At 43.4% G+C, this 12,436-nt stretch overlaps 1 protein-coding gene across 13 annotated transcripts in view; it reads right to left on the bottom strand.

Annotated features, from left to right (window-relative positions):
* TCF7 (transcription factor 7) overlaps positions 1–12,436 on the bottom strand; it is a 229,028-nt gene that overhangs the window by 36,467 nt on the left and 180,125 nt on the right. For 7 of the 13 annotated variants that reach the window (XM_069763837.1, XM_069763828.1, XM_069763835.1 and 4 more), the window contains 2 exons: positions 11,955–12,003; positions 6,179–6,251 (listed from right to left, as the gene is read on the bottom strand). In XM_069763837.1, the coding sequence (XP_069619938.1) occupies positions 6,179–6,251; positions 11,955–12,003 (122 nt within the window). The remainder of the gene's footprint in view (positions 1–6,178; positions 6,252–11,954; positions 12,004–12,436) is intronic. The other 6 variants (XM_069763838.1, XM_069763834.1, XM_069763830.1 and 3 more) reach the window with 1 other exon arrangement.

The following is a 12,436-nucleotide window of genomic DNA, read 5'->3' as shown; positions in this document are numbered from 1 at the left end:
CCCACATATTGGGTATAAGCATACTCAGGACAAATTGGACAACTTTTGGGGTCCAATTTCTCCTGTTACCCTTGGAAAAATACAAAACTGGGGGCTAAAAAATAATTTTTGTGGAAAAAAAAAGTTTTTTTTATTTTCACGGCTCTGCGTTATAAACTTTAGTGAAACACTTGGGGGTACAAAGCTCTCACAACACATCTAGATGAGTTCCTTATCGGGTCTACTTTCCAAAATGGTGTCACTTGTGGGGGGTTTCAATGTTTAGGCACATCAGTGGCTCTCCAAACGCAACATGGTGTCCCATCTCAATTCCAGTCAATTTTGCATTGAAAAGCCAAATGGCGCTCCTTCCCTTCCGAGCTCTGCCAAGTGCCCAAACAGTGGTTTACCCAACATTTGGGGTATTAGCGTACTCAGGGCAAATTGTACAACAACCGCTGGGGTCCAATTTCTTCTCTTACCCTTGGGAAAAAAAATTGGGGGCAAAAAGATCATTTTTGTGAAAAAAATATGATTTTTTATTTAGACGGCTCTGCATTATAAACTTCTGTGAAGCACTTGGTGGGTCAAAGTGCTCACCACACATCTAGATAAGTTCCTTAGGGGGTCTACTTTCCACATTAGGGTCACTTGTGGGGGGTTTCAATGTTTAGGCACATCAGGGGCTCTCTAAACGCAACATGGCGTCCCATCTCAATTCCAGTCAATTTTGCATTGAAAAGTCAAACGGTGCTCCTTCCCTTCCGAGCTCTCCTATCACGCCGTAAACAGCGTTAAAGGGGCAGGACGGCGTACTCGGACCCGCACCTGTCCCTACCACTTTAATGGTGCCCTGGCTTTCCCTTATCTCGGGGGTACCTATGAAGGTTAGGAGGCCCGAGCCGCCAGCGTATCCCTGTCTCCTGTACAGGCCCTATTAGTGGCCCCCTCTCCCCCAAAGGAGGTGGTCTGCACCAGTGTAATTATACAACAAATAAAAGGGTAAACAGACAAGGTAACTAAAAGATTCAAACTCACCAAATGCTCAAACAACCACAGAGGAAACACAGAGAAGGGAAGAGAAGGAATAAACTTAGGAAGGAAAACAGGTTTAACATGCAACCAAAACTGCAGACACCAATCTCTGTAAATAAACCTCCAACACCAACACCTCTCTCCATCAACCTCCAAGCCAGGCAGTAGAACTCATCACTGACACTAGCTGAAGTCAGGACTGGGTCTATATAGAGGGTCAGATTACAAGATCCATTTCAGCTGAGAGACCCAGCTCTCAGCAACTCAGAAATAAGGGTTAACTCCTGCACTGCTGGCACAAAGTCAGAAAACAGGTGAAGAGCTTCTGTTCACTGTGTGTGAACGAGGCCCAGAGCGCTGCGGTTCTCTGGAACCTCTCTGTCGCGGTAGCCCCGTGACATCTCCCTTGCGCCCAAACAATGGTTTACCCCCAGATATGGGGTACCAGCGTACTCAGGACAAATTGTACAACTTTTGGGGACCATTTTCTCCTGTTACCCTTGATAAAATAAAACAAATTGGAGCTGAACTAAATTTTTTTGTGAAAAAAAGTGAAATGTTCATTTTCATTTAAACATTCCAAAAATTCCTGTGAAACACCTTGAATGTGGTTTTGAGCACCTTGAGGGGTGCAGTTTTTAGAATGGTGTCACACTCGGTTATTTTCTATCATATAGACCCCTCAAAATGACTTCAAATGAGATGTGGTCCCTAAAAAAAATGGTGTTGTAAAAATGAGAAATTGCTGGTCAACTTTTAACCCTTATAACTCCCTAACAAAAAAAAAATTGGTTCCAAAATGGTGCTGATGTAAAGTAGACATGTGGGAAATGTTACTTATTAAGTAGTTTGTGTGACATATCTCTGATTTAATTGCATAAAAATTTAAAGTTGGAAAATTGCAAAATTTTCGCCAAATTTCCGTTTTTTTCACAAATAAACGCAGGTAATATTAAAGAAATTTTACCACTATCATGAAGTACAATATGTCACAAGAAAACAAATGTCAGAATTACCGGGATCCGTTGAAGCGTTCCAGAGTAATAACCTCATAAAGGGACAGTGGTCAGAATTGTAAAAATTGGCCCGGTCATTAACGTGCAAACCACCCTTGGTGGTAAAGGGGTTAATATGCAAAAAATTTCTACATTTCAGTTTTTTTTTTTTTTTAGTCAAGATGGGATGCAGAGTGTACATTAATGAGAAAAAAATGAACTTTTTTGAATTTACCAAATGGCTGCAATGAAACAGAGTGAAAAATGTAAAGGAGTATGAATACTTTCTGTACCCATTGTATATGCAATAGCTATAATATAAGGCTGGGAGCGTCACTCTGTCCGAAGCCTTTATAGACTGCGCAAGCGCCGTCTGGACCCCACAGAGTGACCCTCCCAGGAGATTGCGGTATGCGTAAGCACTGAACGCACACCGCGATCTCCAACGGATAGCAGGGACGTGGCAGGAGGGTGAGTATAAGCTATATTCACCTGTCTGTACCGTTCAAGCGCTGCGTGCCGCTCCATCTTCCGGGTCCTCTGCCTGTGACGTTCACAGTTCAGAGGGCGCGATGACGCGCTTAATGCACGCCGCCCTCTGACTGAACAGTCACAGCCAGAGGACCCGGAACATGGAGCGGCACGCAGCGCTGGAACGGGACAGACAGGTGAATATAGCGCAATCTTGCCTTGCGCAGGCGTGTACTACGGAAGACAGAGAATGAACTTCAATCCAATATTGTAGCCAGCATGTAGCCAGCGGGTAAGGAAAGGGTGAATCAAACACCCGAGAACTCCGCCCTTATGACCCAAAACCAGCCCCGCCAAATTCAGGTGACAGGTTCCCTATAATGCAGCAGCATACGGGGCATATACTATGGAGCATCTTATGGGGGCCATCAACCATAATGGAGCAGCATATGAGGCATATACTATGGAGCATCTTATGGGGCCATCAACCTTTATGGAGCAGCGTATGGGGCATATGGATGGGAGCAGCAAATTACAGAACGGTGGCGCAGGATGGGAGCAGCACATGACAGAATAGGGCAGCACATGACAAAACGTGGGTGCAGGATGGAAGCAGCAGATGACAGGGTGGGGGCGCAGGATGGGAGCAGCACATGTCACATTGGAGGCGCAGGATGGGTGCAGCACATGTGAGAATGGAGGGAGCAGCACATGACAGAATGGGGGCGCAGGATGGAGCAGCACATGACAGGATGGGGGCGCAGGATGGAGTAGCTCATGACAGGATGGGGACGCAGGATGGAGCAGCACATGACAGGATGGGGGAGCAAGATGGAGCAGCACATGACAGGATGGAGACCATATACCAATATAAATGCTCGCCACCCGGGCGTAGAGCGGGTTCAATAGCTAGTTAATATATATTACACACACACACTTACTGAATAAAAGTTAAAAGGCAGATGTGGAAAATGTTTTGCAAAAGTAAAAATGCTTAAAAAAAATAGAACTGGTAGTAGAACTGGTAGTACTCCCTTAGAGACGGAGCTAATTTTGACCTTAATGATCAGGTCAAATTTTTCAAATCTGACTAGTGTCACTATGTGGTAACTAGATGGTAGCCCGATTCTAACGCATCGGGTATTCTAGAATATGTATGCGTAGTATATTGCGCAGCCCACGCAGTACATTGCGCAGCCCACGCAGTACATTGCGCAGCCCACGCAGTACACTGCGCAGCCCACGCAGTACACTATGCAGCCCACGCAGTATATTGCGCAGCCCACGTAGTATATTGCGCAGCCCACGTAGTATTTTGCGCAGCCCACGTAGTATTTTGCGCAGCCCACGTAGTATATGTGGGCATCATATCCCTGTTAAAAAAAAAAAAGAATTAAAATAAAAAATAGTTATATACTCACCTTCCGTTGGCCCCCGGATCGAAGCGGTTACCGACGCTCCTCGTGCGCTCTGGTCTCAAGAGTGCATTGCGGTCTGGCGAGATGATGATGTAGCGGTCTCGCAAGACCGCTACGTCATCATCTCGCAAGATCTTAATGCATGGAGCAGTTACCGGAGCGTTGCGAGGAGTGGGAAAGACCTGTTCTGGATCCAGGGGCAAACGGACGGTGAGTATATAACGATTTTTTATTTTTTTAATTATTTTTTTACATTAGATTTTGTTTTACTATTGATGCCGCATAGGCAGCATGAATAGTAAAAAGTTGGGGACACAGGGTTATTAGCAGCGTTAAGGGAGTGCGTTACACCGCGGCATAACGCGCTCCGTTAGCGCTGCCATTAACCCTGTGTGAGCGCTGACTGGAGGGGAGTACGGAGCGGGCACTGACTGCGGGGAGGAAGGAGCGGCCATGTTGCCGCTGGACTGCGCCCGTTGCTGATTGGTCGTGGGCGTTTTGCCACGACCAATCAGCGACTTGGATTTCATGACAGAGGCCGCGACCAATGAATATCCGTGACAGAAAGACAGAAGGACAGACAGAAGGACAGACAGAAAGACGGAAGTGACCCTTAGACAATTACATAGTAGATGCGGTGCGGTGGCATGTGCCTGTAATCCCAGCAACTAGGGAGGCTGAGGCTGGTGGATCGCTTGAGTCCAGGAGTTCGAGGCTGGCTGCACTGGGCTATGTCAATTGGGTGTCTGCACTAAGTTGAGCAATTAATATGGTGGCTGTTGCTGGGGTCTCAGAGCTACCAGGATATGGAAGAGGGGTGAACCGGCCCAGGATGCAAAGGGAGCACGGTGAAACCCACAAGCTGATCAGTAATTATATAGTAGACTAGATGGTGGCCCGATTCTAACGCATCGGGTATTCTAGAATATGCAAGTCCACGTAGTATATTGACCAGCCACGTAGTATATTGCCATTTTAAAACGGCAATGCGGCAATGAGGGAAAAAGGCCCCTTAACGGTCATTGTTTAATTGCGTATCAGTAGTCGTTAAGGGGTTAATCAGTTTAGTTAATTTTTCTAGGTACACTTGCACACAGTTTTTGAAGAAACTCTACAGGGATGTTGTTACAAACATCTTTGAAGCATTGAGGACATCATAAATCCTGTCCAAATTCCCAACTCCATTTGCTGAAATACCTGCAACATGCATCACTGTTACCTGCACACACCGATTATTTTATCGCTCTGCAGTCCTTCAGAGGACAAACTGCCTTCTGTTATGGAAAATTTTTCACATTTTGACTCGTTAGCCCAGAGCACGTGCTACCATTATTCTGCAGTCAAGGTCCAATACTTGTGTACATAGTTTATTCACTTGATCTTATTTCCATCCCGAAAGTATGGTTTTTGGTGGCAACTCTTCCATGAAGACCACTTCTGGCCAGATTTCTCTGACCACGAGATGTGTGTACATGTGTCTCACAGGTTACTGCCAGTTCTGAGCAGAGGACACTGATGACATTTTCCGATTTTGAAGGGATGTAAACATGACGTGTTTTCATCTACTGCACAAAGTTTCCTTGCCCATCCACTGCGTCTACCGTCCTCAATGTTGCCTATTTCTTGTTGCTTCTTTTAAAAAGCTTGAACAGCACATCTGGAAACACTATTCTGTTACAAGTCTTTGCCTTGGAGAAACCTTGCTGATGCAGTATAACTACCTTGTTTTAAGCTTCCTACACAGTTGTGTGTTTCAGTTAATAACTATGTTTCAAGCTACAAAGTGATGATCATTATCACCTGTTTGGTATAATTGGTTACTCAAACACCTGACTATAATACAACAAAATGTCTGACATGTGCAAGTGTACCAAGAAGTATTCATGTGGTTTAGAACCCAAAAGGACAGTCGCACCAAATACTTTGCAGCATTTTTTTTTAACACACCCAGTTAAAACGTTTGCACAGTACTGTATACATATGTACACACACACACACACACACACACGGTGTTGAAATGCACCTTACAGATTACAAATATGGCTGCTACTATTCTACTAAAAGGGAAAAGGCGGAATGCCATCTTATTCTACAATGAATGTAGGCAGTGCAATAGTTAATAGCCACAAACACTTGTTAATCATCACCGCATAAACCCATATAATAAATAAAAACTGGTGTATACCCTCTAAGACAAGCAAGCATGTTAATAGTAGGAGCATGCGGAGGAGTGAAGGAAGGAAAGCCACAGAAGCAGACACCACAGTTGGTCATACACACCTGCATGGGCCGCACCAGTCCGTTTGTTGGTTGAGGCCAAAGCGAGCTCTGCATTTCTTAGGGGAGCCAGGATCTAAGTATAGAAACATGCGCAGGAAGGAGGAAGAGGCACACAAAAAAAGAAAGAAAAGATGCAACAGATATTTAGCCACTTAAACTTGAAGATACAGACAAACAGATGCAAAGTGTCCGCAAAGGAAAATAACATACAGAAACTCATTACAAAGCTCCATAGAGATGACCAATACTGTGCAACCACAATCTGTGTATTATGACCCTGCGCGCCACTAGAGTGATCGGCCATCGGTGTCCCGTTCATCTTCTCAGAGATTGTTATATTATAAAAACTCTCATTCATTCTAGTGGAACTACGATACACGTGCTGTGCAATTGTAGCAAACTTCCTCTTTAAAGGTAAACTCCAAGTACATTTTATAAAAAAAAAAAAAAGAGTTGAGGTTCCTTGTTCCAGAAGTTTACTTACTGCTACTCACCCATCTTGGCTCCAACGGTGACGTTCCACTCATCACCTGCTCCATCGGTTCTTCTATACATCTGCATGCCATAGTAATTCGGCACGCTCTCTGAAGTCATGTTCTCGGCCTTATAGGCTGGCTCAGGCGGCAAATCAACACCAGAGTATTCAGGTAGTTGGCATGCTAGCCACGATCTTGGACTTCTACTATGCTCCATTAACCTTATTTGCAAATATGCCTTCTGAAATATCCAGCTCTGGTAAATCACTGCAAGTGAGTCTGTTTGCATACCCAGCTCTACTGTACCGTAAGGCTCTACTGCATCACAATTTGCTACATGTGAGCCTTCTGACATACCCAGCTCCGTTTTGCCACTGCAACATCACTGTTTGTGAATCTCCTGACATACCCAGCTCAGTTGCATCACTGGTCTCTGCTATATCTCCGCAAGCGGGTCTCCCGATATACCCAGTCCTGCTGCTGGCTTTGCTGTATAACTGCTGTCAGTCTCCCGACATACCCAGCTCTGCTACATTGAAGAGATTACTCTACTGTTCCTTCATTTCAACTATTTCATTGGTCTCTATTCCCTGTGTCTTCAGCCTTCCTGTGGTCTACTACTTTACTCATACGCTTCCTTTCAGCTTAACAAGTACTCATTTGTACATAGGGGTTTGAGATTCCACGTCACCAGGTCAGACTCAACACTTGCTATAGTGAAGTTCTGCGCAGTGCGCCATGTATGTTCATGAAGGATTCATGGTTGATACCCAGCTTCACTTATATGCAGTTAATAGAAATCTGATGGAAGATTTAACTGCAAGGCAGATACCTCTGATCTGTGACACCAGAAGCGTCACTATGGCTCTTCTAGGATCTTTCACACAATTGTCGCTGTTTAGAAGTCCATCAGCTCTAGAAAGTCGTAAGAGGAATCATTTGGCCATTGAACAGATCATCTTCAGGTTACAATAATATTTATCTGCTTGGCACTACACCATAAAGTATAAGGCAGATTGCCACACTGTGTGAATACAGACATGGAGAAGTAGCGCCTCTTGTCTGAATTGTTACACCCCAGACCATACGCATCTTTCACTTAATGTTAGGTAAAACAGTAAGACAAATTGCTAGATATGGAAAAATAAAGTATAATGATCATTATCTGAGGATCAGTGTTTTAAAGATTCATAAAAATAATGCCTTATAGTGGTGGTTGTGGCCTCAGAACAATGCAGCCCGTGGATATCGACATGTACATGGGGGTCCCCAGGCAGCCAGACGAGAGCTGCTGCAGGGACAATCACCGGATTTGGTCGCTTCCACAGAATAGGGTTTTGCAGCGATATATTTCTGTTGTACTTTTTACATGAAATAGTCAAACTGCACCACAAGGGAAGTCAGTGAAAAAGTATGTGCAATCATGGCCGTACGGGTCATGTACAGGTATACTTCCATGTACTTTACCAATTAATGTGGCTGCACCCTCCACAGGTAATCACAGCAGTTTCAGCCACTTTTTACTAGACCAAGTAGCGCCTCCCACCAAGCACTAAACTCCATCTCCTATCCAAAAGTAATAACAGTGCAGCCCTTCTCCCAGTACTGTCAGCAGAGTGGTTTCTTCTTACCCAGTACTTACGGCAGTGCCTCCGCCATAATGACAGCGGTCCCTTCCCCATGAGACAAGCGATGTCTTGTCCTTATTCTCAGTAGTCACAGCGGAGTCTTCTCTTTACAGAAGTTATGACAGATGTACTGTCCACCTACCGTAGTTTCTCCAGTTTGTCACCGCAGTCCCTTCCCTATAGCAGTGATCTACAGCAGATATAAAAAGTCTACACACCTGAGTCAAAATGCCAGGTTTTTGTCATGTACAAAAAATAAATCATACCAAGAAGAATCATTTCAGAACTTTTTCTGCCTTTAAGGTCACCTAATCTGTACTGCTCAATTGAAAAACAAACGGAAATCTTTTCGGGTGGAAAAAGAAAAATAAAGACCTAAAATAATGTGGCTGCACACCCTTGAAAGTGATATTTTGCTGAAGTACACTCTGAGTTTAGGACAGCCTTCAGTCTTTTTTGGGTCTGAGTCTATCAGCATGGCACATCTAGAAATGGCAATCTCTGCCCACTCTTCCTTGCAGTAGCTCCAAATCTGTCGGACTGCGAGGGCATCTCCTGTGTACAGCGCCCTCTCCAGGTCAACGTACACATTTTCAATCTGATTCAAGTCCAGGCTGAGCCATCTCAAAAATGTGATCTTCTGACAAAACCATTCTTTTGTTGATTTGGAGGTGGGCTTGGGGTCGTTGTTGTGCAGAACGGCACAAGCTGCATTTTGCCACTCCCTGGTGTGAGATTTGGCAATTCTCATACCCAGCTGCCAAGCTGACAGCCGGCTAAGAGAAGGTGTAACACCAGCTCCCAGCATTCAATTGTACTCACGTCTTTCAAATACAAATTGAAGCCCTGACCTCCAGCACTTCTGGGTCAATGTCTGGCACTCGCCTGGAGGAGAACATGCCTATAAAGTAGCACAGCATAGGACAGATTTTTATTTTTTTTGCAGGGGCATTATTTTTAAGGGTGTCATGTTGGGATGCGCTGCAGAAGACTTGAGAAGAGGGAAGTCTGCAGAGGTGAACTGTGGATGAAAAAAAGTCATATGTCTCCAATCAGAGCAGTCAACAATAAGGTACCTGGATGTAAATGTTTATTTAAGATACTGCCTGCGTCTCATCAGTACTGTGGTTCCTGTATGGTCCGCAGTCTTAGGAGGACTGTTAACAACAACTCCCAATATTTCCTTACCATTGTAAAGGACATACTGGGAGTTGCATGTTCATGTAATGCAAATGTATATGTGGCTGAACTACAGTAACCTTAGAATTGATTTGTGTGCTAAGTTTGGTGGTCTATTCATGTACTGTTGGTGGTTTTGGTGGTCTATTCATGTACTGTTGGTGCTTCTGGTGGTGTATTACTGTACTGTTAGTGGTTCCGGTGCTGCATTTCTGCACTGTTGGGAGATTCTGGCGCTGTTATTCATGTACTGTTATTGGTTCTGAACCTGTATGCATGTAACAATCCATAACTTGTAAAAAAAAAAAAATGATACATGACTATGTTAATAAAGTATTGTGCAGTCTGACAAGTTAAGGGTTACTACATCCGCATTTGTGTTAGGAGCACTAACTTCTCTTCCTCCTGTTTCTCTCAGTGAAGTAGGGTCTGTAGCATTTCACTTAACATTGAATGAATCAAGAATAGGAGCTTGTTGGCCCATGACAGTATGCAAGTCGCATATAAGTGGTCACATAATGACTACTCAAACTGCATAGTTGTCTATAGTAGGAGGCGCCAAACTGAATTTTTTTTTGCCATGGGTGCAGAAACACTTACATTCGCCTTGAGTGATAGTTGGAACTTTTCATAATTCCCTCCTTCCCTCCACCTTGACTAAAGCTACAGTTCCAGCTGCCAAAAAACAGTTCCAAAGGATAATGCTGACTTCCCGAGGGAGTATGATGTTCTTTTGGTGATGCATAATGTTTGCCAAACAAATCTTTTGGAACTATGGCCAAAAAAACCCACCTAGGTCTCATCTGACCAGAACACGTTTCCCATGTGCTTGTGGCAGATTTGATGTAGGTTTTGGCAAAACATAGCTGGGCTTGGATCTTTTCCACTGTAAGAAAAGGTTTTCATCTTGCCACCACACTGCACAGGCCATACAAGCTAAGAATACTGTGTCCAGTTTTGGGCACCGGTGCTCAGGAAGGATATAATGGAACTAGAGAGAGTACAAAGGAGGGCAACAAAATTAATAAAGGGGATGGGAGAACTACAATACCCAGATAGATTAGCGAAATTAGGATTATTTAGTCTAGAAAAAAGACGACTGAGGGGCGATCTAATAACCATGTATAAGTATATAAGGGGACAATACAAATATCTAGCTGAGGATCTGTTTATACCAAGGAAGGTGACGGGCACAAGGGGGCATTCTTTGCGTCTGGAGGAGAGAAGGTTTTTCCACCAACATAGAAGAGGATTCTTTACTGTTAGGGCAGTGAGAATCTGGAATTGCTTGCCTGAGGAGGTGGTGATGGCGAATTCAGTCGAGGGGTTCAAGAGAGGCCTGGATGTCTTCCTGGAGCAGAACAATATTGTATCATACAATTATTAGGTTCTGTAGAAGGACGTAGATCTGGGTATTTATTATGATGGAATATAGGCTGAACTGGATGGACAAATGTCTTTTTTCGGCCTTACTAACTATGTTACTATGTTACTATGTAATATGGAAAATTATTGTAACATGCAGTACACAAGCAGTACTTGCCAGAAAATTCATGCAGATCCTTTGAATGTTGCTGTAGGCCTCTTGGTAGCATCTCGGACCAATTTTCCTCTTGTCATCTATTTTTACGCGACATCCAGTTCTAGGTAATGCAACTGTTGTGCCAAACATAAGCCATTTCTTGATGACAGTCTTTAGTGTTCCATGATATATCTAATGCCTTGGAAAAATATCTGTACTCACCTCCTGGCATAACTTTCAACAATGGATCCCTTTGCTGTGTTGTAAGCCATTTACAGACTATGGCTTTTGCGGTGTAATGCAACTAAGAAAATGCCAGGAAAATCTTACTAACGCAGCTAGGCTATGTGGAGTTACTTTATACAATGGCAGCTGTGTACTGACTATTTTACACGAGTATAAATGTGGGTGGCCAATCCTGAACACAACCACATTCCCAAATATAAGAGGGAGTTCACACTTATGACATCACATTAATTTAGATTTCTTATTTTTACTTTCTCTTTCAAAATTATTTCAGTTTGTTTCTCAATGGATTTGTACAGATTACATTACAGGTGGAATAAGTTCTGAAATTTTTCTTCTTGGTACGATTTTTTTTTTGCATGACGAAAACCTGACGTTTTAATAGGGGTGTGTAGACTTTATATATCCACTAAATATATTTGCTAAAGATAGCGCTAACCCATACATCCACCATACACCTGCTGTTGTCAGTGACAGATTAATGGGATATGTGAAGTGTCAGTTTTACACGATGGCATGATGTGGGCAATAATGTGAATCAGTGCACTTGCCGAGAGTCTGTACGCCCTCGTATACTTACAGACCCATTCACATCAAGATACACAGTTCATTTTATTAGTGATGAACTATTAATCCATGGCCAGATAGGTGTGTTTCACATCAGCTTTTTGTTTTTTCTAAAGTCTGTTCAATAATAAGCCTGTTAGGACATCCGAAAATCTCACCTGAGCTGGAATCCTGATGTTTTTCTCTGCTTCTTCGTTTCTTTTTTCCCTATGAAAAGATAAAATATTAGTAAATTAGACACCCGACTAAGGAAAGAGCCGCACCAAGCAGCCTTTGTTCTGCTGAAAGCCACATCAACATACTAAGGAACCACAACAGGCAGTTTCCTACAGCTCGTGTATGTTGTTGTGGTTATTTTTTTTACAAATAAAATAGCTGTTTACCTGCAAAAATGGCATAAACTACAACATTTGACGACCACAATGATTCATAATAAAAGATGCAATGGTGATAACATCTGATAACGCCTAGGTACCCAAGCTAAACGTCTGCAGAAAATACAAGTTGGAACTCCAGATATTTATAAAGAAAGGGATGCAACACAACGTACAGGAGTTTTCCAGCAGAACAAGTTATTACCTATCCTATGACTTGTTAATCAGCGGGTTAATCAGCGGGTATCCCACGGCAGATTTTATCC

The sequence above is a fragment of the Ranitomeya imitator genome, chromosome 4, assembly GCF_032444005.1.
Source record: "Ranitomeya imitator isolate aRanImi1 chromosome 4, aRanImi1.pri, whole genome shotgun sequence".
In the NCBI taxonomy this organism is placed as follows: domain Eukaryota; kingdom Metazoa; phylum Chordata; class Amphibia; order Anura; family Dendrobatidae; genus Ranitomeya; species Ranitomeya imitator.
This window is presented reverse-complemented; position numbering and strand designations above follow the sequence as displayed.